Consider the following 27,545-nt stretch of genomic DNA (forward strand, 5'->3'; position numbering starts at 1 on the left):
TGCCTCTCTCTTCCTTTCCTTAAGCTATAACTTAAGGAAACCATGTTTCTCAATCTTGGCAAATTTAAGTGATTCCCCAATCAGCTGTCTGGGAAATTCTAGGAGTTGAAATCCATACCTTTTAAAGCTGCCAATTTTCACCACCAGACACATCCACAGCTGAGCGTCCTTTCGGCTTTGACCCAGTTGCTTCATTCTTTCTGGCGCTACTAGTACTAGCCCTCTGCTCTTCCCCAGTAGCATATTGGACGCCTTCTGACCTAAGGGGCTCATCTTCCAGTGTCATATTGTTTTGCCTTTTGGTACTGTCCATAGGATTTTTATGGCAAAGATACTGGAGTGGGTTGCCATTTCCTTCTCCAGTGGATCACGTTTTGTCAGAACTCTCTGCTATGACCTGTCCATCTTGTGTGGCCCTGCACGGCATAGCTCATAGCTTCATTGAATTATGCAAGCCCCTTCGCCATGACAAGGCAGTAATCCATGAAGGGGATGTGGGAGTATAGCAAGTGTTAATTCACATTAAAAAATATTCACTTTAAATAAATATGGATTCTATTGCACAGGAAGATATTATCCACCCATCACCCATAGTCACCCCAAGAATCTTCTTGTATGTTTCCTATAGAGAAGCTAAATTTTCCAAGATCCGGGAATAGCACTGTAGAGTTATTACCCATTCTACATAAATACATATTCAACTACATAAATACATGCTCAGATTTCCCTGTTCCACAACCTTTTCCCGTCAAACTGGCTTTACAGGTTCTGCAAATTTCAGAGCCTAATTTCTGATGGTACAACTTGCCCTCCTGCAGTGGAAATGGTAGGTTTTTTAAAAAAAAAAATTACTTCCCCAGTAGATCCAAAATTTGCTCTAGAGGTTTGGGGAAATTTCTGAAATGGCTTTGGGTGTGTGCAGACTATTGAAGGAAGTAAAGGGTAAATAAAGGAGAGGAAGGCCCACTGTGCCAGCAGAGACCTGTTTGAATTTTTTCAAGTTTCAGAGACTAACAAAATCAGTACTGATCTATATAACTATATATCTATATACATTTAAAGAGAGATCAAGGATTAAAAATACAATCTACTCCTCAGGAATGTGCTACTTTTCAAAAAGTTTTCAGGATTAAATCTGACTAGCATAAGGTAAAATCAGTTTCAATCGTGCCAGTGACTTGTAGTGGAATTGGCCAGAGAAACTTCTATTTTGAAATGAATTACGATGTTCTATTTCAACAATCTGATATAACTCCAATCTGCTCTGATCAAATGCAGTAAAATGTTGTGGCTAATGCCAAGGTAGGGTTATAAAGAAAGTAACTCCCACTAGTCAACAAAAAGTAGTGTACAACCTATGCTAGTGTACAACCTATGCTCTTCCATGGAAATTTAGAATAAAAAATCCTGTTGGTGATGTACAGCACCAGTGTGACACAACTAGAAACAAAATACTGGGGCAAACTATCAAGTATTAAAGTTGCAAAAGAAGTACACATTTCTTCTCTCTCTCTCTCTCTCTCTCTCTCTCTCTCTCTGTGCGTGTGCGTGTGCGTGTGTGTGTGTGTCTTCAATTCAATACTGACTCCTGAGAACTGCCTGGATAAGTCCCTGTAATTTTTTGTGAGTATATTTACACACTGATCTGGATAACTGGCAGCTACAATAATAAGATCTGAGACCAAAGGAGTAATATACGGTATGTCTACTCATGTAGAGCTGTATTAGGGTAATGGAGAATAATTATTCCTATGTTTCTCCTACATCTTCATGAGACATAGCAACTATAGTCACCAAAATCTGTTGTACTGTCAGATCTACACTGAAGCTTTTTATTCTTTATCCTTTGCCTAATTTTGATGTTATTGAAAGCTGAATACTGGATTTCTTCATAGGGATCTTATTTCTATGAAACACTGCCATTGTGTAAACTAATAATGTTGCTCTTATCTACACATGAAAGTATAGTGTTTGTTCTAAAATCAAAATTTAATTATGAACCTGGTTAGGGATATCTGCATGTTCTATTAAATTCAGCTTAAAAAATGCCTTGCTTACTGTTATGCACATGCCTACATGATCTGTTCTTCCTATCATCCATAGTCCAGATGATCAAAGGTAACATATTTTTTTCTAATCAATGTGGAAGTAAGTTTTTCTACCTTCGCCTAACCCTAACAACAAGATGTGATGCTTCAGACACAACTGTACTGATGTAGCAGGGATAGAATATCCCCATCAACTATTGGTTGGTTTTGTCTGCTATGGTCATGTCCCTTCCTCTCAGGTCACTATTAACTTCCTTGCATAGTTGTTCTGTTTTGTGCTGCTATCCTGGCATAGCATGACATGACAGCATGTGAAGAACAGCAAGACTAACCTTACAATAGACAATAGAGCAGAATCTCCCTACTTGTTTTCTTTAGTGAACTTGGTGAAGCTATGTTAGACCAGGTAGCCCTAGGATATCTGTACTTTACAATTTTTAATGAACCTGGTATTGTTAGAGCAAGAGTAAATTGCTAGAGAAAATGATATACCACTACACTAAAAAAGTGATAGACCAGAACATTTTTTAACAGTCCATGAGATATTAACCACCTTCTTTAGAGGTCTCGATATTGCTAGAGAAAGAAATAGCCAGGGCCTCTCAAAACTAAATTGTAAAGATTCTATCAGATGGTTAACCTTGCCATTCCTGCCATATATCTGTGGGAAGTCAGCCCCCTCCAGTGAAGGAAATATTAAAAAAGCAGAATATTATATTTCCCAAAGGAATACAGTAATGGAGAAAGAAAATCTTAAAAGACAGAAACCAGCCCCCAGAAACCAGTCCCAGCCCCTCTCCCCCCAGGCAGAGCCCCGTAGGAATGCAGATTTGACAATCCTATTTAGGAAGTTTGGAGCCAGAAAACTAGAAGCTGATGAGATTAGAAAGTCAAAGAGCCCTAAAATCTGCATACCCCACCCAAACTCTGAAGACATGACCTTTAGGACATAATAGGATTAACCCACCATCATCAAAATACCAAAAAAGGACACACTCAAAAGTATATAAAAAGCTCAGGTCAAAGTTCATGCCACACGAACAGGAAACTTCTCAAAAGCCCAAGAAGGTATAAAAACCCACCACTCCCAGCAACATGTGGTCAACTGTTCCAGAGCCTCATGTCTTTTGGTTCTGCTCTTCAATAAACTACAACCTTCTTTCTAAAGCAGTCTCCATTTTATTTATTCCCAGCTTGGACTGGACCCTGATGAAGATTTCAACATATCTAAACATGACCCTTAACCCAGGCCTAAACTCATACCCCTTTAGGGACAGTGATTGATGGTTATTTTTCCCACTAGGTGGGAAGCCTATCAATTGTTGTATCTTAATTTGCTTTCAATGAACTGTTAGGGAGAGCTACTTTGATATAATGGTTAATGTATAAGGTGTAGAAACCAGGAAACCGTTCTGCTTTGGACACAAACCCAGCTGGGTGACCTTAGGTCGGGGTGTCAAACTGCCGGCCCGCGGGCCAGATGCATCATAGCGGAACCAGGCTCACCCCATTGCCGGCAATGGCAAAAAAGTTGCAATACGTTGCGACACGTCACATGACGTTGCAAGTTTGACACCGCTGCCTAGGCAAATCACTTTCTCTCACCCCTAGGAAGGAGGCAATGGCAAACTGAAAAACCTTGCCAACAAACTTGCAGGGACTTATCCAGGCAGTCTCTGAGAACTGGGCATGATTGAACAGAAGATAAAGCAAACTGTTAGGACAGTAGCACTCACTGGCCTGTTACTGAGACAGAGTAGAGACCAGCTACAGAGGCAGGCTGGTCTGCTGGCATGTTTTGTGTGGTCTCATAGACTGGAACAACTCACATTAAAATAGCTGTCTCTCTGAATGTATCCTTAGCAGATATTCAGTGAGTACAGGAAGTCCTCTGTCCTCCAAATCTGACAATATAGCTGGCATCCCAAGTAAAACAACAATAATAAACACTTAAAAGATTAAGAAGTGGTTGTAATAATTGCTAATAGATTTTGATATGACACTTCAAGAGAAGAGGTTGATTAATAGCTGACAGTATTACAAAGCTATTTGTAAAGAAACAGAAAACATGTTTTAAATACTACAAAGGTTTGTTTAATTTTAATTAGCTTCTGACTAATTAATCCTGTGATTTTAAGAAACTGCAAAAGGCAGTTTGTTGATAATATTTTAAAAAGTACATTTAAAAAACGTGTTATTGTAATAAATAAATTCCTAATAATGGCATTCACTTATTTCTATCCATACAAGGTATTTTGACAAGTGTGGCCCAGCATTCGTTTACTCAGCCCTTTTCTTTCCTCACATTATTTCATTGAATTATAGGAAACTATCTTAAGGAGTATCAGACCACCAATAGCAATATAATGTCCAGGGTTTCTGACTAGAATTTCTCAACACCTGGGACCTTTGACATAAAAAACAGCTGTTTTACTATTGAATCATAGAATCTCCCTGTAAGTAGTAGGGCTGACAGGGTGTCTAAAAAATCATAATTGTCTCTTAGAAGAGAAGGTGCTACGAACACTTTTGAAAGTCTTTCTCCTAGAAAAAAAATGCTCTAGAGAAATAAATAGGGATGAAAACTGAAAACAAGATGAACTTATAAGCTCTTGGGGCACCTATAAAAACTCCACAATCGTTTCCACATCTCCAAGATGCCCTTTTAAAATACAGAAAGAAAATTAAAAGATATTAAGGGGAGGGAGAGAACTTAGAATTTGAGAATTTCCAACATCTCATAAAATTCAGAGCAGAAAATCCCATTTTTTCATTAAACTATTTCCCTTAGTCCTTATCATTGGGAAAGTCTGATAAGCTAGTTCAATACTTGGACATATTTTTAATTTAATGTAAAGAGCTGCAATCCATTGTATTAGTTTCTTTTTGTCTAATTGTAAGCAGAAAAACGGCTGAATTTTGATTAGCTTACTTTTGATGCAACCCAGCAGTCATTAAGGAGACTGGGGCTATAAAGTGGTTAAAGATCTGATCCCAACTTGATTATAATTTTAGGAAATAGATATTTTAATTACTTAAGAAATTAAAAAAAACACTCATGAATTTTTTTCTGATGTTTGGAAAAGGATCCGGTTTCAATGCATGCATATTTAACACTGTTGAATCAGATGTTGCAATGATTGAAGATCAGATTAATGCATGTGTGTCAAAAGTAATAGAAATAAACAGAGAATGGAACAGTTTACAGACCCAGTAGAATGATCTGAGAATGCATGAAATTGTCATCTTTTAAAGCTAAGTAAATCCGGAAACAGACAATGCATTAATGGGAAGGAAACTTAAGAAATTTACATATATTATTTTGGATTCTACAAGGAAAATATAGAGGATACAGTATAATCTTGTAACTGATTTGGATACCAACCCCAAAAATGTAATTTCTGAGAGATTTGGAAGTATGTATAATAATGCTAATAAGTAATAATGAAAAATAGTTCATATGGAAACAAGGGATTTAATGCTACAAATTGACGGTAATTTTTTATTCTTTTATTCTAAAGCTGATCAGAAAAGTTGTTTGCAATGATGATTGATGGAGAAGAAAATCTGCAACTTGCAGTGATTAGATGGAAATTAAAACCTCTACCAATTTCATTCTTCCATGAATGATACTATTGCATCCAGGCAAAACCCTTTTATCATTAAAACTAAAAAAAAGTTACACCCATTCAAAAATTTAGCAGGATTGATATTTATTGAAAGCTGTTACAATCTTGGGTAATGATGAATGGTAGGTTAAGTCTTAATCTGAAATGTTTCCTCTAACATATGTTTTCAGCAAAAAGACTGGTTAAAGGAATATGAAAACTAAAAATAATGAGTAAGAATGTGAGCATCGGATACTTATCTTTCCATCAACCATTACACAGTATCAGCTTCTGAGAGCATCATCTCTGGATATCAGAGACCTCATTAATTAAGATCTTCATTTTGAATTAAGATTGTACCTAGTCGTTAAATACAACAGTGCAGTTACTTCTCTTGTTATTAACAAGTACATCTAGCCTTCTAATTTTTTACTTAATCCTTTTTAACATCATTGATGCTAATAATCATTGCAAGATCCTATAGAAATGGACCTGACCAGTTAATTATGTGTTATGAAAGTACTTCTTTGCTGTCTTTGAAATCTGCAATCTGTCGGTTTTAATTAGTACTCTGTTGAAGTACTGCTTTTGAGAGCCAGTGTGGTGTAATGGTTAAGGCGCTGAACTAAAGCAAGGGACACAGGTTCTAATCCTCCCTTAGGCACAGAAGCCAGCTGGCTCACTTAGGGCCAGTCATTCACTCTCAGCTCTAATTAGCATCAGGCTTTGCAGAAGCTGGCTGAAAACAAAACGTCTCATCACATCACGTACTGAAAGCTTCGTTACGTGAAATGAAGTGACTGTATTTCGAAAATCTGGCTGGATGAGAAATAGGGATTATCCAACACTGAGATCTATTCAGCTTCTTTCTGGTAGTGCATTTGTCACAATTCTATGGTGAGGATAGTGTGGCAGTTGTATGCCACAAAACATGTAGTTAGGAAGTGGCTGTTCCACAAGTGGCCTAATATGAAACTGTATTTTTGAAACTGAGCCTTGGGGATAAGCTGCTGCTGCTACTGTACCATATACTGTACCATACTTCCAGATGCACAGGAGCATCCCTAGCTCCATTCAGTTGCCCAGATCCCACCCCGAAGCAAGGAATTACAGCAGAGTTCCCCAACCTTTCGGGGTTGGCAACCTGGAGCAGGGGAGGATGGTTTTGTGGGGAGGGGAATGCATGCACGCATGTATGTGCACCACACAAACACCTGTTGCTTATGTGAGTGGAGCTGTGAGTGCTTGGGCGAGTAGGACCACAAATGTTCACGATGCTCACGTGAGTGGGGCCGCGAACGCCTGCAACACTCACGGCGACACTCGCATGAGTGGGGTTGCAAATGCTCTTGACACTCACGAGAGTTGAGCCATGAACGCCCGTGGTGCTCTTGGTGATGCTCGCACAAGTGGGGATGTGAAGGCCTGCGATGCTCGGTGAGTGGAGCCACAAACACCTGCAACACTCGCTCAAGTGAGGCCACATGTGATGCTCACGCGAGTGGGGCCACAAACACCCACAACACTCGCATACACCAGCCAGCCATTCATGCAGCCCGGTGGCCAATCATTTGAGGACCCCTGGATTACAGGGTTGTAAAAAGAAAAATAGTCTGTTACTATTATTGCCTGGCTTACTATATACAAAAGAGAGATATTTTTGGACATTGTTTCCAAGCAATTTAACAGCAAAATATTTTGAGAACAATTTTTGTTTACTTATATGTCACATGATTTAATGAGGGCATACTTTTTCATTTTAATTTAGTTTATGTGCTGTTTCCATTACAGAATAAGACATTTGGGAATAAAAAGGAATCAAGATTACAAAAGAACGCTCTAGGAACTATTATTAATCTATAGAAATAGCAATAGTATGGAACATTAACCCTCTTTAGAGTCCCAAGAAGAGACCGAGAACCCTATCAAACCAAAAGGACAGATTAACTCCCAGCCACCAAATGCCATAGTAGTTGAACCCTGCATTTTCCCCAAACCTGTGTCCAGAATCCCTCATGGGAGTAAAAGAACTCTCTTTTTCAAAATGTATTGAAGGACAAAGGGACCTTGCTTGGAGGAATTAGCTCTCCGAGAGGCAGATTTGGGAAGGAAACGGGAAAACCTTATGGGCAGCATCTTACTTTGAGGTTTAAAGTATCTCTTTTTTCGATTGTAGAAAGAACATAAATTGTAATCTGCAAAGTAAAGCTAGAGGGTTTGATTCTCCGAAGTTTTAGCTCAATATTGATTTAACAAAGGATTAGAAGTCTTTCACTTGGAACCAAGGAAACACTTTAACAAAATGCTGCATTCCAGGTTTTTTTTTTTTATAATTTCTGGTTTTTTTCCCATTTTTCTAATTTTTAAAATTTTAACAATTATTAAAAAAACAGACTAGGAAAGTGTTGATTTTTTTATAGTTTGCCTTTCATTAAATGCATCAATGATGCATTCATGCTCAGATAAATAAGGGAAAGGGCAAACTTTGGAAATGGAGGTCCTGATTTTGACCTTGGGGCAGAGGAAGCTTGATTTTACCAAAGGGCTATGGGAAGAAGCTACAACAGCAAAAAGTGATAAAGATCTATTATTGTCACACAGTCAGCCAGGAGATGTAAAATGTTCCTGTATGTAGCTTAGTTTATATATGGGTTACAAAGATGACTGAATAGATTAGCAAAAGATAAAGAAGCTCTTCACTACAGCTCTAATTTTATTTTAAATATTATGATGGATTTTCCATAGCTAATCTCTAGATTGCCCAGAAACTTCTACCTATTTATCCAGAGATAAGTTATCATCTCTTAATATAGTTTCATATTCATCACAGTAATTTAATACTAGGCTCACTCTCCAGTTTCTATTTGCTGTCCTTCTACTTTGGATGATAGTATAATAACTCCAGCGTCAAAATCAAAGCATGCTTCTGTCCTAGAGCTGGGTATATGTGTTGTGCGTGTGATGAGTGAGGAAGCCTCCCCATCCACCCAAGCTGGTCAGCTGTAGACATATGAGGAATGAAACTGCAATGCTAAGAATCTGTTGCTGGCCCAATCCATCATCAGTGACACAAAGCAAGTGATCTGAATGAACAGCTACAGTGGAAGACTATATACTGAGCAATCAGTTCTTGCCTTCTTAAGTAAGGTACTGTGCAATGAAGCAAACAAAGGACTCCTATGCTGTTATAAAACAGCAATGTAAGTTCCGTTCTGAAGCCAGGTAATAATCTTTTATTCCTTCTGCTTTCCCACAGAGATAAGGAAGAATTACATATATAGTCAGAATTAGATGCCTGTACCAGAAATGCTTTTGTTCTTAACTTCTCTTGCCATTTTTAAAGAGTTTCCTGCATGAGGAAAATTTCATCCTAAAGGGGGAAAACATTTTTACAACATATTCAAATAATTGTTACCTTTATTTATTGAGATTTTGTTATCTCACCTTTATTTGTACAACTCAAGACAACACACATAATACTCCCTCCCCATATTTTACTCACAACTGTATGTATGTAGTTGGGCTGAGAGTGAATGACTGGCTCAGACATCCACCTGGCTTCTGTGTCCGAGGGAGAACCAGAGCTCACTTTTCCAGTTTCTAGATTTGTATCCTGCCTTTATTTTCAGAAGCTCAAGATAGTGTATAGAGTACTCTCCCCTTCTCTTTGCAACAAATGACACATTTTTAAAACCGGTATGACTTCTCTGTTACTGCACCTGTCCTTTGCAACAGCCTTCAGTGTAAAATCCAGATGGCCCCAAAACTATTAGCCTTCTGTAAGGCTGTAAATAGGGACGTGGTGGCTCAGTGGGTTAGGACGCTGAGCTTGTCGATCAGAAGGTCAGCAGTTTGGCGGGTTGAATCCCGAGTGCCCCGTAACAGAGTGAGCGCCTGTTACTCGTCCCAGCTTCTGCCAACCTAGCAGTTTGAAAGCACGTAAAAATGCAAGTAGAAAAATAGGGACCACTACGGTGGGAAGGTAACAGCGCTCCGTGCGCCTTTGGCGTCTAGTCATGCCGGCCACATGACCACGGAGACATCCTCGGACAAGCGCTGGCTCTTCGGCTTTGAAACGGAGATGAGCACCGGCCCCTAGAGTCGGAAACAACTAGCACGCATGTGCAGGGGAACCTTTACCTTTTACCTTTAAGGCTGTAAAGACTTGACTTTTCGTTTAGGTGTTAGGGCCAGAATATTAATTTAATTTAATTTAATAATTTGATTTCTATACCGCCCTTCTCCCGAAGGACTCAGGGCGGTGAACAGGGCAATACACAATAAAAATCGAATACAAAATTTAAAAAGCCATTAAACATCATGCCCATAAAATCAATACATATTAAAGTTAAAACTAGTTTTAAAAACCCAACCCCATCCCGTCAGACCAGGCCAGCTTGTTCAAAAAAGAATGTTTTGAGATCGCGCCGGAAGGAGCGAAGGTCGGGGGCCATCCGGAGCTCAACCGGTAAGCGGTTCCAAAGGTCTGGCGCGCCCACAGAGAACGCTCTCCCCCTGGGGGTCACCAATCAGCATTCTTTGATCGGCGGCACCCTGAGGAGGCCCTCTCTGTGGGAGCGCACTGGACGGAGGTGCTTTTTGGTACTGTGGGTGTGTTTTGGTACTGTGAATTCTTGTGAGGTCCCTTGATTATTGTATTATCATTATTATCATTTTTAATTGAATTTTGCTTTATTTTATATTGGTTTAATTTTTTTAAAAAATGAACTGTATCAGCCATCCAGAGCTACTAGTATAAAATAGGCAACCATATAAATTATCTAAATAAACCCCAAAATGTTGTGCTGAGAAGTGAATGATCCATTCACATGGCTTCCAGAGCTGAGAGATCATCCCAAGTATTTTCAGTCTTAAATACTTAATGACTAACAACTAAAGTTTAATTAAATTTATATCCACTAACATTTGTTATTTATTGAATGTATTAAGCCCTGAATTTCCATAAGCTTAAATTCACCAAGACTGAGCAACTTTGCACCAGTTTAACGGTACTATAGAAGAATATGACAATGAATCTAAATGACAAAAAAGCTAATTCAGATTTCACCTCTGCCATGAATTTATTATGTGACCTTTGACTCACCAGTGACTCTTAATACTGCCAATTACAATACTGTACTGGGAGATAACTATTGAACCAAGATTCTTGAAAGGCTTATAAATCAAAGTAATAAATCAGTATTAAATACTGATTTATACGTCTAGGATTTTTTTAATACAAAAACCCGGAGCATCTCCTTAACTGTAATCCTCTGCTTCTCCTCTACGTGCATTTAAAAGCGATTTCTATACCCCACCTCAAAGAGTCATTGTACAAATAAAAGTCAAGCAGCAGTTAAAGAATAAGGCGCGCAAGGTTTAGAGAGCGGAAGCCCTCTTGATTATTCTCCTGAATCGCGCTATCCGAGGAAAAAACCAAGCGTGAACGACTGAATGAAAGAAGGAAATACAGAATATAAATCAGAAGCCACCAAAACGCACAGGAACCTCTTCCGTCTCCCATCCAGGACTTTTTTTTTTTTCAGACGCGAGCGCATGCGCAGAGTAAGGCGGCAGCGGCGCCGGAGGCGGAGGGGGGGGGCAGAGCAAGGCGGTTGCTGTTACCCAGCATGCTCGGCGTACCCCCTCCCCTTGGGTGGGGGAGTGAATCTGGCCGGCGGATGATGGAGCGGAGGCTGTAATGGCGGCCGGCGGCAACCGCGATAGAGGCGGCTCGGGTGTAGCTGGACTCTGACACCCGGGTACTCCTCTACGCCGCTGGGACTTCCTCCCTGGGCCGGACACTCCCCCTCCCCGAAAGCACCGCTGAGGACTCGGCCGGACACACTAGGCGGGAAGAGGAAGAGGGGAGGACTCCTCAACAGACAATGGACGAACATCCCGGCGCCGGAGGGGGGATCATGGCGGGGGCTACCCCGCGACCTCAACAGCAGCCACTGCCGCCCATCGGAGGCAACGTTAATTCCCAGCTGCTCAACCAGGGCTGCGCGGGGTCTAACAGCGGCGGCGGCGGGGGCGGCGGGGGGAGTCTCCTGTCCCAGCAGCAGTCTCAAGGTCCGGCGGCGGCTCAGGAAACGGCGGGGCCCGGGAGCGGTTCGGAGCTGTCCCGGCCCCAGCACTACACTATCCCGGGAATCCTGCACTACATCCAGCACGAGTGGGCCCGCTTCGAGATGGAGCGAGCTCACTGGGAGGTGGAAAGGGCCGAGCTTCAGGTAGGAGGAAGCCGGGTTCCGGGCGGGCGAGAGGGACAACAATGAGAAAGTGGCTTGAGTTGAGCCCGGGGGTTAAAGCGACGACGGCCGATACGGGGGATAAGGTGGGCGCGGAGGAGAAAGTACCTGCGTGTGGCGGGTCCGGCGAGGCGTGGCGCGGTGCGGCGGGCGTCACTCGGCACGTCCCCCTCGGTGCTCTTCGGGTTGGGCTGCTTTCCCCGGGGCAGCCATTTTGGTTTCTAGCATGGCGCCCGCCTGGCTCGGGCCTGTCAAAAGAGAGTTGGGAGAGGAAGGCTCCCGTCTTCTCTTCGCCCGGCCGGTCCTAGAGATGACACCCTGGCTCTGCCGGCCTGGGACTGCGCCTTCGCAAGTTATTCTCGCGCTGGGTCCGTCCCTGCCTTTTGCCAGAGCTGCAAGAAATGCCGAAGCCGGCTGGACACCTCGGGGAGTTTTCGCGGCCTAAGGAAAAAAAAAAGCCGTATAAACGCAACGATCTAGTCCAGGGGTCGGCAACCTCGGCTCTTTTATGACTCGTGGACTTCAACTCCCAGAATTCCTGAGCCAGCATAGCTGGCTCAGGAATTCTGGGAGTTGAAGTCCACGAGTCATAAAAGAGCCGAGGTTGCCGACCCCTGATCTAGTCACACGCATATTGACAGTCCTATCTTGTGAATGTAAATCACGCACACGCTCCGGCGTGGGACCCTGCGCCTTTTCAGAAATAGGAGGTGTGTCCCTTCCTTCTTAGCTCAAAACACCCCCAAAAGAGATGGGGAGATGAAGGCACGCCGTGATTGAGGACGTTAACGGGTTGTCTCTTTCATCCTCTGCACCCGTTGCGTTATTTCGGCGATCTGTGTTTACAAAACACAGGCTGCTTGTGTATATTGTGATTGTAGCAAACGCAGTCGTGCTTAGATCAATGAACCGAAATTGGGAATTGTGTACTGTATACACCAATCTGATTTTACTGCATTCTAGGGAGATGACTGGGCGTTTCAGTTCAGTGCATAAATATAAAGGTGTTATTAACGTTAAAGGTGTATTTCAAAATAAACAACGTAATTAACATTTTAGGCTTGCTCAGTAATAGCATATCGTCATGTTAAATTTAGACCTGTGTCGTGATTGATAGCAATTATTGTAAGAAACGGTGCTACTACATACTGAGTCAAAAGCAAAAAAAATGTGAGGTATGTGGTTAGTTCTCAAAATGTTGCAATGTAGATAGAAGATACAACTCTTTGAAGGTGTATGTCCTGACTTGTTTAAGGTTATGCAGTCTTTTACTTTCAATTTCGCATTTTAAGGGAAAGGGGGCAAATAATAGCTATTGACTTTACAGAATTCTTACAAGAGCAAATGCTGAATTTTGCAAAATGAATGCTGCTAAAAAGCATAATCAAATAGTTTATACAACAGCACTTACACAGGTATGCTGCATAAATCTGAACAATTCTTTTGGCTGATTTCTTTTATTTGTTTATAACAGCTTGCATGCAGCTCACTGCCAAATTGCTTTGAGCAATTTACATCAAGCAACAACGAGATTTTTAAAAAATATATAATAATTTAAACAGCAAATGTCCTGTAACTTCAGCATTCAGGGGATGGGGAGCTAGGTCAATCCTTATTGTCCTTGAATGCTATTTTCAGAAGCCTGACAAAGAAAGGGTGTTCAAGATGCCCAGGGAAGAGTTATTCCACGGAAGAGGGACCATCACTGAAAAAGCTTCATCACAGGGTCTCGATGTGGTAGTCTCTGAGAGAAGGAACCCTAACAGACCTTCTTTCTACATTCTAATTAAACAAGCTGACTCAGCACAGATACTACTGGACAAGCCAATTCAGCCTAGGGCAAAACTACCAAGGTTCTGAGACATGTAGGTTTATGTGACAGTCAGCACCTGAATCATACTTGGAAGTATACTGGCAGCCATAATAGTAATGTAGTGTCACATAGACAAATCTGGGTATGCTTGTAACTGCTGGATTACTATGTGCTGTACCAGTTGAAACTACTGTATGGTCTTCAAGGGCAGCTCCATGTAGAGTGAAGTTCAAAAGTCCAGCCACAAGGTGACAAGAGCATAAGTAATCCTGGTCATTGCCTGCTGCTTCATGAATAGTCAAAATTATTGACACTGTACACCAGTTGTAATCATATGAAGACAAACTCCATGTGCTGTTCAAGCAGAAGTTATGAGATCAGGAGGACTCCCAGATTTGTTATTTAAGAAAGAATTTCATTTTTTGTGGACTTTGGTGATCATGTATGTCTTAGATCAAAGAGAAGTAGAGAACTTTGTTAACATAAAAATATTAAAGTAATATAAGACTTTTTTATGTAAGGTAAATTGAATCAAATTCCAGAAATGAAATAACTTGCTTCTTTGTCAGCTATTAGGCCTAATCATTTGAAAACTAGAAATAGAATTTTCAGTTCTAGTGAGTTGAAGTTGTTATAAATGGAGTACTAGATCAAGCTATTCTATATAGTGTTATATTAATCATGCTGTTTAATGTTATTTTCCATGCAAGAGGGGTAACAATTCTGTGAGTTTCAGGGATATAATATGGTGAAAATGTGAAGTCACCTCCAGCCCCAAATTTATTGCTAATTAGTTGCAATTGTAGAAAAATTATGGCAGCATAATTTTTAATGTTTTGTGAACTGGTACAGCTGAAGATCCAAAATATCAGTGCCATAGCTTGCTGTAATGCTGATGGTGTTGATCTCATAATCAGATGTTTTTGCCAGACTGGTGGAGCTCTTGGCTAAACTTTTTTGACCTAGCAGGACACATTACTACTAGAATACACCTTGGCCAAGCCCTACTTTCACAAGCAGATGTAATCAGAAGGTTAGGATTAAGCTCATTCTTACCATTAATATTACAAGATTGAAGCATACTTCCAGTCCAATGTTTTTTTTTATAACAGCAAGATTTAGCTTTTGTCATCTTGGTTTCTTTAATTTGTTATAGCCTCCAGATTTGATTTTGATGTAGACATATTTTTTCAACCAAACAATAAGTTCTTACTTTGCTATATAATAATCTTTTTATTTGACCAAATATTGTTTTGGTTGAATAGTTTTCACTTCTTTAAGGAATTTTCTTTCCCCAGTTTCATTTTGCATATGCTTGTGTGAAGACTACTGTTATATTATTTGTGGTTTACCAGACAAGTTATTTCAACATTATGTCATTATTATAATAAGCACAATCTTTTAAAGAATTGCCAGAATTCATAAAGATTTTGCTTGCTTGGCAGAATTTGTTATAGATGGAATAAAATCTCTTATGGTACAGAATGCCTGTGGTAATATAAATTAACAGTGTGAGGCTGCCTTACTGCTTTAAAATTTCAGTTCACTTAACTTCAGTCAGATATCAGAAATGATATAGTGTACTGTAATTGTAACAGATACAATTCAAATTTAAAACTTGAGCCATTCCTTCAATGACTGTTCAAAATTATGGCAGCACCTTACGGCTGTTGCAGCACCCATGTATCATTTGATCAATATTTGGGTGCTTCGCACCGTACCCACACTCAAAACTGTGGGTGTGCTTCCAACTCCTCCCACCCTCTGTGTCTTTTTGACCCTCCTGTCCACCACCTAGCTCTGTTTTTGCTGCCACTGCTGACCAGGTTGGTCGCCTTGGCCCTTTGCAAGGCAGCTGATGGCCACCTGAGGCCTTCTACCCAAGATTACATTTGGCGGTTTCCTCATGAGACCTCTGAAAAAAGGCCTCACATGGCCAACAATTGCCTCACAAAGAGCCAGGGTAGGCATGCCTTGTCAGCAGAAGGTTCAAGAACTTGACCAAGATCAACTGACACAATGTAGCAGGGCTGTGGAGTGCAGGGTAGTGAGGATAGCTGGGCTTTACACCATGTAGATGGGATGGAATGGTTGGGGCTCTGCATTGCTGGGCTGGCTGTGTCTTTGTACCGCACTGCTGAGCTGAGATGTCTAGAGCTTCCTGGAATGGTGGGACTTTGCACTATTGGGCAGGGGTAGCTGGGGCTTTTCACTGTTGGGCTGGACTGGAATGGCTGTAGCTTTTTGTCACTCTGCTGGGCTGGGGAAGCCATGGCATCATGCTGGGCTGCAGCTTCATGTAGTGCTGTTGGGCTGGGGTGGGGCAACTCTGGCATCATGCCAGACTGTCTCAGGAGCGTCTTGCAGTCCCAGAGCTGTGGCATTCCAGAAAGCCTCTGAACAGCAACCTAACAACTGCACAGTTGTGGGTTTGCTCCACAACGCAGGGTGCAGGGCATCAAAAAGAGCAGAGGTGGGGGGAGAATAGGTGGTTGGGGTGAGTTGAAAGGGAGGCAGTGGAAGAATTGAGATTTGAGGTGGGTCTTTGGCTAATGACTGGTGGGATTTGGTTAACAATGGCAACGGAGTGCTGGGATTACCATCACTAAGTGATGCAGTCATGTGATGTCATGCTTTATAACTTCATTACTTAGCAAGAGAAATTCCAATCCCAGTTTCCATAGTAAATCAAGGACTACCTGCAGATTAAGTCATCAAATTATAGAAATATTATAATTTATGTGTATCTGTGGTACATTGTGAAAGATAGAATTAGAGAGTTTCAAGCCAATGCTTCGCTGCAGCCATTGCTACATTATATAATGTGAAGGTAAACAATCTGGTACCTTCTGATGTTTTGAACTAAGAATTTTGTAATGTCTTAGTTGAAGGAGAAAAATCTGTCAATCCATTTCATTCAAAACTAAATAGTGAGGATGCACAGACACACAACAGGAAGGAGCACCCAACCTCTATTTGGAAAGAGGAACTTTTCTCAGACTGATTAATTAACAAGGTGGAGACTTCCATTGCATAAGATTAGATCTAGCATATGTTCCACTTGGTTTGCTAATACCAGGAAAAGCTCATGGTGATATTTCAGAAATGGAGTATTGAAGTTGTTGAACTCCTAGTGTGAAAATGGCTGATTCATTTTTTAATCATTTTTGAGCTAAACATATAAATGTTGACTGAAAGAAGAATGGGAATTCCAGTTTCCATTTTTGAAAACAGTTTTTATATACGTTCTATTTTTGTGACTTATGAAAACTAATTAAAAGATATGGATGCATACAACAGTATTAAAGGATGAACTTCAGAATTAATAAGCATACTCCTCTCTCCCCAAAGGAAACAAAATCCTTGGAAACTTTGCGGTTTAAGGTTGATAAACAATATGTACAACAACCCTTTGCTGGAAATCAGTTGTAGGTTTCTGTTTAGTATTCTTTTGATCACTTCCCGTGCCCCAAAAGTTCATTGAGGACCCAGATTGTTGGGGGCAATTAAGCTGACTTTGTAATAATGTCGCTGGTGTGTGTGTGAAAGCCCTAATAAGCAGGCATATACATAGAATGAAGGCTACTGCTAAGCTTGTAAGCCGCCCTGAGTCTTTGGAGAAGGGCGGGATATAAATGGAATTAAAATAAAAAAAAATTCCTGATAGAGTCAGTATACAGGTAGTCGTTGACTTGCAGCAGTTCATTTAGTGACCATTCGAAGTTACAGTGACACTGAAAAAAGTGACTTTTGACCATTTTTCACACTTATGACTGTTGCAGCATTCCCATGGTCATGTGATCAAAATTTTGGGCTCAATTGTGGTCATAAGTCAAGGAATACTGTACTGCAGATATAGCCAATAATATTTTTTGTGTGTACATGTATTCAGAATGTTTAATGATTAATCTTGGAGTTCAGTTTAATAGGATAAGGCCAAACCTATTTGATTTCTAATACTGTTATAAATACAAATACTATCTGCCATTTCAGCTCCAATAACAACTCGTATTATTATATTCTCTGACCATTTCATATTGTTTAATAGAATCCACTATTGATTTACCAAAATGGGACATGCAGTCTTCATGTTTAATTTCATCAGTTTCCTATAACAGAAGGGTTAGTGCTTAGATGCTACAGTATATGAAAACACTGTGTAAATTATATTATGACGGCTTATATTTTGCATCTGTTATATACAGGCGCTATTAATTATTTTTGGTTATAACAAATAGCTTTTTAACCATGGCTTTTAGCTGACTGTATTAAAAAAAAAATAGTGATATGTGACTTATTCCAATGAATAGGAGCAGGGCTTTTTTCCTCATAGAACGCTCAGAACGGAGTTCCGGCACCTTTTTTGGATGGAACCTTGTAGGGTAGGCAAGGCAGGTTGTATGACATGTGTGAGTTCCGGCACCTTTTTCTTTTACAAAAAAAGCACTGAATAGGAGTATGAAACCATTTTCCTTTAAACATTGTTACTGGCCTTGATATCCTAAACCATGGTATGAGCTGCCTTCTCTCTTTCCCAGCTGCATGTACTCAGTCACTGGTTTTGGGAGATTTCGGTTCTATCCTGAAGATGCTGGTTTATAAAGTTATTGTATGTTTCTATTTTGTCTCCTAGAGGTCTCATTCTAGGGGCACTTATACAGATGAGTGGTCTATGAAATCAATGTGCTACCTGATGTTTACACTGGGAATGTGCAGGTAGAGCTTTTTTCTCCAGAACATTTTTTTTTCCTGCAGGTAGTCTAGTTCAAGTATTTAAGATATGCTACTGTGATTGATTGATGACTTGCCATCAAGTTGTTGTCAGCTCTTATCAACCATACTAGACAACCCATGACCCATTAAGACATTCAGCTGCTTCATTGTTTCAGAAATATTTATATAGCTAAACATATCGACAGAATGATGAAGGACAGGCAAAAAAGGAGTGGGAGTGGGAACAATTTCCGACTTTCTGCCAGCTTTCCCACTGACTTTGTGGGAAGCTTTCAGGGAGAATATCAATAGAGAAGCTGGGAGGGAAGCTTGCAAGTTGCTTAGGCAAGTCTCCTACTGGTGCACCCTCCCCAGTCCTTCTGCAATCACTCACAACCTTGCGCACCCTCCCTGGCCTGTGCAACACTTGCATACCCCCTATAACTCTCACTGCAACTCTACATCTCTTCCGTGACCCACACCCTTCCACATTCTACCCAGCCTGCATTGCATCTTCACACACACTCCCTAATCCTTTGTACACGTCTTGGGTACCCATTTGCACCCTGACTGATCTGCATCATGCCTGTTGCACACCCCCTCCCTCCCTCCTTGATACTGCCCCATGATGCGTCATTTCACCTAATTTAAAGGTTACAACAGACACAAGAGTTTTAGATGGGTGGGTGGGTGAGTGGATGGATAGATATAGCTTTTCTCCATGAATGGTTCATGTATTTCCCCAGTTATATCATTTAGAAATAGTTCATGATATCTTTGTTTTATGTTTCAGGCCAATGCCACTATCACCATTTGCACAAAAGCGTCATTTGATCTGGGTTGGTGGGAAAAGAATATTGCAGAGATGAACCACTCTATTTTGTATATAAGTCATTTCCATCACGATTGGAGACAATTAAGAGATCCTAGGACTATAGGCTAAGTTAAGAAATCTAAAACCTACTCAGAAGAAGGAAGTAGCAAGTTCCATGTTGCCATTAAAACAACACAAGTTGAGTTTGATCTAAAGAAGGAAGCAAAAACATTGATAGCTACTGATTTTAGGAATGTAATTGAACTCCTTAGCACGGCAGTATTAAAATGGTATTGTTGGAAACTGATATTGTATAAACATGTCATTAAATAATCTACTGTGAGGATTCTGGCTAATACCGAGTGATAAATAATGCTATAATTCTGTAGTAACCTGAGATTTATTTTGGAGTCAATCTGCATAATTGTTTTTGTTTTAAAAATTGGATGGAAGGACTAGTTTTAACTAATACATTTTATGCAGCACCTCCCAAAGATATCTTCAATAAACAGTAAATCCTCAGTTTAGCATGCTATAGGTTGGAACTTAAAATTAGCTTCCATTAGACTTGAATGTCCTTTCAATATGTAGCAAGGCAGGATTTTATGCAGGTATAATGCATAATTTAACTCAGGAGTCCCCAACACCCAGGCCATTGCCTGGAACCAGGCCACAGTCTGTTTGGAACTGAGCTGTGCGAGTGGTGGGTAAGTGTGCAAGTGTGCACAGCAGCACTCTGGCCCATTGGGAGGAACCATCCCCTCTCCCCTGCGGCCGTCGCCAGTCCACAAAGCCAGAATGGTTGGGTACCACTGTTTATGTTAAATATACTGTACATTTATGGATTTTTTTCAAAATTCAGGGTTTTTTTATTTAACAATTTCTATCCCATTATTTTAGTACCTTCACACCACCACAGGAATGTACATATACATTGTTCAAGATTTTCTTTCTGCATAATTATTTATGAGTAGAGCTGGAGTTGTCTTATGTTACTGAAAGGAATGGAAGAAGCTGTTGAAAGCAAACAAAAAATGGGCAAGAGATGCAAAGACTACAGACTTCACTTCTGAACACAAAGTGGATATACAGTATATGTTTAAAAATTAACTGCTATTTAGGTTGGATATGTGCCTGTGGTTAAACAGTAATGAGGCTTCTGTCTCTTCCCTATTCGGTTAACCTCTTCCCTTTGCCTCATCTTTATTCAATTTTTTTCTCCCTTTTCTCTCCAGTGCAGCTATCTTCCCCCCTCCATCACATTTCTCTCCCCCCCCAATTTTTATTAATGGGGAAGGTCGGAGGAAAATTACAGAGTGTACAGTTTCTTTGTGAAACTGGTTTACATGCAAGATAATCGGTGGTATGTACAAACAGGATCAATTAATTTTTATGAGATTATATAGGTAATTAATTTCAAGTAATTCATCAATCACTCAAATCCTTTATTACAGCAATCAGATATAATTCAGTGGTAGTATTACGGGATGGTGAGTGGGATAATGGTAGACAAAAGAGAGAAGGAAAAGTTAAAAAAACAGGTAAGAAATGGAATACCCAACCGTATTTATATCTCTGTATTTCTTTGCCCTGTCCTACCCCTTTTTTGATGATGGGGCTGGAGAGAATGGCTTCTAGCAAATATTATGCATTCATACACACTTTTTAAATAAACTTTTCCTCCCTTTGTATTGACTCCTGGTGATTGTCTAAAGAAGCCCTTGCAACTTTCTTCGTGACACTTCAAAATTGGTTTGCCATTGTATTCTTCCTATGTCTGTCTGAGAGAGTGACTGTCTCAAAGTCGTTCAGTTGGCTTTGTACCCAAGTCAGAATTAGTATTCATAATTTCCTGGTTTTTAGCTTGATGTCTTTAATTGCTACACAAGATGGGGTTTTTTTTGTTTTTTTACAAAACTATGCTAAAGTGAAATGCAAGAAAAAACTTCATTTATTAAAAATGGGAAGTAATAAATAACTGCAAATATAACCAAAATTAAGATTTTCATACAATAACAAAATATAATGAAATACAGTACATTACTGGTATGTTTCATGGGTTTTCATTAAGTTTATAAACCTCATAATTTTTAATATCATTTACACATTCATGTATACATTATTATATTATAGAGCTTTGACACAATATTTAATAAGTATCCAAGATGGTGCTGCAGCACCCTCTAGTGTTTATTGAACTCATGATCCGTATCCCTAATTAAGGGAATAAGGGTTGTTGGGAAAAGAAAAATGTAAAATGTCTTCAAATGTAAGTATTCTAGATCATTCAACAACTTCTTGCTGTCTTTAATGTGTATGTTTATTTTAAACGATGTTTTTAATTAAACTGATGAAATACACATGAATTTGTTAGAATTAATAATTTCATTTTAAATGTAATGATCTCACACTGAAATTAATTGTGATTAATAAGTTTACTAATATGATAAAGTTAAATGGTGTATCAGAAGCTAGGCACTGTTGATAAGATGATATAAATTACTTTAAATGTTCAAATTTGTTGCCATTTTCATATAAATACTTCCTTATGGGTAATCTTTGACTAACATTTGTTTAATTACTGTTCAAAGTTAAGAGCTTAAAAAAGTTAGTAATGACTGACCCTTGCACCAGTGGTGGGATTCAGCCAGTTTGCACCAGTTCGGCAGAACCGGACTTCCGGAAGCAGCATCCACACAGAGAACTGGTGGTTCACATATTTGAATCCCACCACTGCCTTGCACTCAATGTCCGAGAGATGTAAAACATGCACACAGAACTTCTCACATATATTTACATGTAATCTTATATCCTTTTACAATCTTACCCACCTAAACAGTCTTTCTTCAACACTGCAACGTGCATCTTGCACCAGTCAGATGGACACCTGTGCAACGTAGATGGTCAACATTTTCCTCTTAAACATATGTACAATCCTTCCACATACAGACATTAAGTAATATTGTTTAAAGACATGAGGCTGCCTCTTTTTAAAATAGATTTTAAAAACATAGTAATGAGAAAGAGCAAAAACTAAAAACCAAAGGTTATCAAGCTCTATAGAAATGAGATTTTTTTAAAGCTTTTAAAAGCTGCATATAAAAGTGATGTTATATCAATTCAACATTTCAAAACCATTGTTAAAAGAAAGTATTCAATAATTAATGAATACAGCCAGATCATCTATCAAAAGAATAGCAAAATAAACAATTAATAAGAATGTCTATATAATCTAAAAAAGGTCTAGTATTGATGAATCAAGTAGTATCTAATATTTTAAAGACTTATTTTAAGAAAAACATTTCAGATGCAATAAGAGTCTGTATGCAGAGCTATAATCTATAATTCCAAATTTGATTTCCAGATGAATTGTCTATCAGACTTATTTTTTAATTTATGAGGTTACCTTGTAATATTGGAAGCATATACTGCCTTTTACTTCCAATAAAACTAATTTGAAAATCATGATTTAGCTATCGTTGCCGTCATAAACTGGAATAATTTCAACCTTCCCTGAAAAGAGAGAAGGAGCAATATGAAAAAGAAAAGTTATTTTCAGTTGCTTTCCTTCAACAAAAGAGAACAAATGGGTCTTGTTGGTAAGGAGTCTCTCTGGGATCACAGTAGGGGCCTAGCAGGAAGAAAGTCATGGCTCAAGGGGCCTGGCTAATGTGGGTGTGCTTAAGAAGCTTGGCAGGAGCCTTTGCCTGCAAGTCAATAGTGCTAAGTTTTTATTATTAATAGTGCTACATTTTAATATATTTAATGGTCTCTGTTATTTTTATTGGTTTAAAATGTTTTTAGCATTTTGATTGTAATATATTTTTTGAATTGTAAAGAAATAAATAAGTTCTGCCTCATTGCACTTTTCAGTTCAGTGTATATTTCCACTGTGACTTTTTCACTATTACTCAAATATCAACATAAATTTTAAAGGGAAGAGAACTCTGGATTTTGCTGGTATTTTTGTTCTGCTCTTGAGCTATTTTTAGGTAATGAAATAGTGTAGATAAGTATAGGTAATGGCTAGATTTAGATTGGGGAGGCCCAGATTCAAACCCTTGCCTGGATCATAGAATCTGGTGCATGACTTTAGACTAGTCATTCTCCCTTAGCCTAATTTATATTGCATGCTGCTGTGGGGGTAACATAAGTGGAGAGGAGGCCTCATTTATGTCTCTAGGAAATGGGACAGAATCTAATAAAATAAAAATATGTAGTTGTATTGATTTAATATTAATATTTAATATAATATTAATATTAATTTAATATTAAATTGGTGGAAAATTGTCCCCCCCCCCCCCCGTGTTCTCTTGTAATTAGTTCTGATATCTCCTTGAAAAAGCTTAGGGTTCCTGTGGAAGACATTGAAATATATATAAGAATTCTATATAAGAATTATAAGAGGTTTAAGGGAAATTTCAGTTACACTAGTCCAGTACTGTAGCATAATTTTAGAGGTCATTTTCTTTTACTATTTATAGTGATTAAAAGAAATAAGCAGACATCTGGGAACCTGAACGCTAAAATATAAAACATAAAAAAATATTCACACTCAAAAGTGTGGTGTTGTTTTCAAATCCATAGTGCTGCTTTAAAATTCTTTTCTGTGTAATTACAGTGTGGCATTTATCTAAAGCTGGTTCTTTTATTTGTATCTGGAATCTTTCTGATTCAGTTCTTTAAATGTCATAGGATTGACAAATAATATAATGATGAATAGTGTCAAGCTGCTGGCCTGCAGGCTGGTTGCATCATAACGGAGGCCGCGCCCACCCCAGCTCCAGCAATGCAAAAGTCGTGATACATTGTGACGAGTCATGTGACGCGGCGAGTCTGACACCCATGGCATAGAGAGTTCTCCTGAGTTTTCCTATGAGGATGTTATTGTTCCTGCTTTATTTATCTCCTTGTCTTATGAATTAGAAATACATATTTGTTTTTGAATGCTGTTTTGAACAGGTTTACTGTAAAATAAAAATGGATTTCATACAGTTCAGTTAGTTTGGCAAAACTTTTTATCCTGAAAATTCTTCTAGGAGACATAGAACATAGAATTAAAATATGGTATATTGGATAAACACGATCAAATGAAAGATAATTATGTTACCATTTTTGTATTTTCAGGCTCGGATAGCATTTTTGCAAGGCGAGAGAAAGGGTCAAGAAAACTTGAAGAAAGATTTAGTAAGAAGAATAAAAATGTTAGAATATGCATTAAAACAAGAAAGGTATCTATCCCATGTTTCTCAACTGAGATGTTTACGTACAATGTTTTCATATTAGTTAACATGACTGATAATTGAAGAAAATTATAGAATTTGAATATTGGTGTGAATGAAAAAGTAATATGGAACTAAATTCAGTTAAGTTGAAGGTGCTCTTGGTCCAAGATTTGGGTTCAGGGCTAATCCATCTGAAATAGCAGATTAGCTATTCCTTAATAACAGGGTGGAGGCTGTGACAAAAATGAATTTAATATTTATTTAAGATGCTAACTGTGGCTGTTCCTGAACTGGTTTGTTTCTTGCCTTAAGTGTATCCCAAATTGTCTATTTCAATGTGCTCCAATAGTGAAAATTTTCTGAAGCTCCAGTTGATGGAAAATGTAGCTAGGCTACTAATTGGTGCAAGATATTAGAACCATAAGATGTATTGGTTTATCAGTTGCTTTCCAGACACAATTAGAAGGTATTGATGTCAAGAACTAATATACAGCAGTCTATGATTTGGATTTATGTTAAACTACATTGTTGAAACCCCTTGCTGGTTCCTATTTCTCTTTTTTAATTTAGAAGACAAAATCAACCCAGTTATTTAAAGACTAAACATTTATTTTTGTAAACAGTAACTTTTATTGTTTTTATTTTAATGTTGGTCAATATATAAAATGTAATTTTGTGGTTGTTTTTATGGTTCTGTTTGATTTTTGATGGCATAAATTTTTTTAAATATGCTTAATACACTAGCCATCTGTATACAAAGATAATTGAACAGGAGATTTGCTAATTAAAACACTGATATTTCCAAGTCTATCTGATGACCAAAGGCAGTTCATAAGAGCAATCTTCACTGTTTAGACATCTTTGTATGAATGTTGTAAGGAAATACAAATTAAAATTTATTGGTCAATTTACTTACATTTTTCTTTCAAGGGCAAAATACCATAAACTAAAATATGGCACAGAATTGAATCAAGGTGACTTGAAAATGCCAACTTTTGAATCAGGTAAAAATCTATAACTATTGTATTTACCTCACATTCTTTTGTCCACTTTTTATACCAAAATAAGTCTTTGCAATCAATGTTAGCATTATTGTTTTGTATTTTGATTATAATTGGGTTTCATTTTATTTACAAAAGTTATGTGATCTTTCTAAGTTTTCTTAGTATTAAAATAGCCTGAAAAAGACAGAAATTTTGGCTTTAAAAGCATTATTTTTATTATTGTCCAAATTTCAACTTTACATTGTTTTTAAAGATATTTATAAAAGAACAGAAGTGCTGTTTCTTGATATCTCCATAAAGTAGTGTTAAAGCCCATAAGTGTGGGAAAAATTATAGAACATTTCTAGAGCTCTAGTTCTCTACCTGTCGACAGTCTGAGAAATAACCTTGAAATTGAGAAGATTGGGACAACAGTGAATCTTGAAAGGAGTGGGTATCCTTTGAAAATCACCTCCAAGAGATATTGTCTAGGGCAGGGGTGTCAAACTGCCGGCCCGCGGGCCGGAGCGTCACGGAGAAACCACGCCCATCCCATTGCCGGCAATTGGAAAAAGTTCCAATATGTCGCGCGACGTCACGAGTTTGACATGTCTGGTCTAGGGAGCCACAAAAATCATAGAAGAACAGCCAGAATTCTGTAGGCTTTTCTTGCCTCGGTTAAAGTTGGCAATTATGATTTCATTATAGGACAGTTGCTAGATTATATGGTGGCATAAGGGAATAGCAAGGCAGTAATTGTTAGTAAGAAGAGTATTGATGGTCAATTCAAATTTACTCCAAAACATCTGAATGAACTTTATAAACTTTGGAGGAATGTTCTAGGACAAATGATTCCAGAGTAGATGTTTTGGAGTTCCATCTGTGTCATTATATCTGGTGGAAACCAAACATGATAAGAATCTCATATTGTCTGTCAAAAAAAGAGTAGTGCTATGGTTGGGGAAGCTTTTCTACTTCAGAATATAGACAATTTGCTAACATTGCAGCAAGCATGAATTCTGCTTTGGCTCAGAAAAATTCTACAGCAGAATATCGGGTAATTTGTCATCTAAACCTAAAACTCAAATGAGTTATGCAACAGCACAATATTCCCAACTTAACAAGCAAGTGTATGAGAAAATGGATGATGAAGAAGAAATTCAGAACTGAATTTGGTCAAATCAAAGTCTACCTAAATCCCATACAAATATTATTGTAGAACTGAAATGAACAGTTCGTGTTTGAAATTTATCAGATGTTACTGAATTCAAATATTTCAAAAAAGGGCCAGAATTTCTACATAATGAGGTATGAGAATGATCACCAAGTACAATAATTAATAACTGTAAATACCAATAATTATATACTAATATAATTTGTATATTACAGTTAAAGATTAATCTAAAGTCCAGGAGTCGCTTAACTTCATAATGTGTTTCCCTCTCTACCATTATTGGGGCTGGTGCTGTCGTCCCAACTGGTCTCAGCGTGAATTCCTTGTATGGCCTTAGCAAACTGCAATCGAATACAGGATGCACTTTTCCCAACCACAGAGCCTTGGTGGAGCAGTGGGCTAATGCCTCCTTAAGTAACACCAGCTGCCTGCAATTAGTGCAGGTTCGCATCCCACCAGGCTCAAGGTTGACTCAGCCTTCCATCCTTCCGAGGTAGGTAAAATGAGGACCCAGATTGTTGGGGGCAATAAGCTGACTTTGTAATAATGCCGCTTGGGGTGTGTGTGAAAGCCCTAATAAGCAGGCATATACATAGAATGAAGGCTACTGCTAAGCTTGTAAGCCGCCCTGAGTCTTCGGAGAAGGGCGGGATATAAATGGAATTAAAATTAAATAAATAAATAAATAGGGGAAATTTTCTTTTTTCTCACACTGCTACATCACATGGTGTAGATTACTTTGTTTAAGAGCTAAATGAAACAAACATATTCTTAGCCCAGCACATTAAACATATGCCTTTCTATGATTGGCAGTGGCAATTTGCGATATTTGCATTGGTCAGATCACTTTTAGAATATTGTGTCTTATCACCACATTTAATGAAGTACAATGAAACAATAAAACCTGTCCAGC

At 38.7% G+C, this 27,545-nt stretch overlaps 2 protein-coding genes across 8 annotated transcripts in view; one reads left to right on the plus strand and one right to left on the minus strand.

The window, feature by feature from the left end:
* AP4S1 (adaptor related protein complex 4 subunit sigma 1) overlaps positions 1 to 12,172 on the minus strand; it is a 30,310-nt gene extending 18,138 nt beyond the window's left edge. For 2 of the 3 annotated variants that reach the window (XM_081313682.1, XM_081313680.1), the window contains exon 1: positions 12,019 to 12,172. The gene's annotated coding sequence lies outside the window, so the exon portion shown is untranslated. Of the gene's footprint in view, positions 1 to 9,158; positions 9,209 to 12,018 lie in introns of those variants that run through there. The other variant, XM_081313681.1, reaches the window with a different exon arrangement.
* Positions 11,275 to 27,545, plus strand: part of STRN3 (striatin 3) — a 46,572-nt gene continuing 30,301 nt past the window's right edge. For 2 of the 5 annotated variants that reach the window (XR_014024596.1, XM_081313677.1), the window contains exons 1-3: positions 11,275 to 11,892; positions 24,378 to 24,481; positions 25,406 to 25,479. Coding sequence is in view for 4 of the 5 variants with exons in the window: in XM_081313677.1 (XP_081169803.1) it covers positions 11,545 to 11,892; positions 24,378 to 24,481; positions 25,406 to 25,479 (526 nt within the window). In the remaining variant the exon portion in view is untranslated. The remainder of the gene's footprint in view (positions 11,893 to 24,377; positions 24,482 to 25,405; positions 25,480 to 27,545) is intronic. The other 3 variants (XM_081313676.1, XM_081313679.1, XM_081313678.1) reach the window with 2 other exon arrangements.

The sequence above is a fragment of the Vipera berus genome (genome assembly GCF_964194415.1).
Source record: "Vipera berus genome assembly, chromosome: 1".
Classification (NCBI taxonomy): Eukaryota; Metazoa; Chordata; class Lepidosauria; order Squamata; family Viperidae; genus Vipera; species Vipera berus.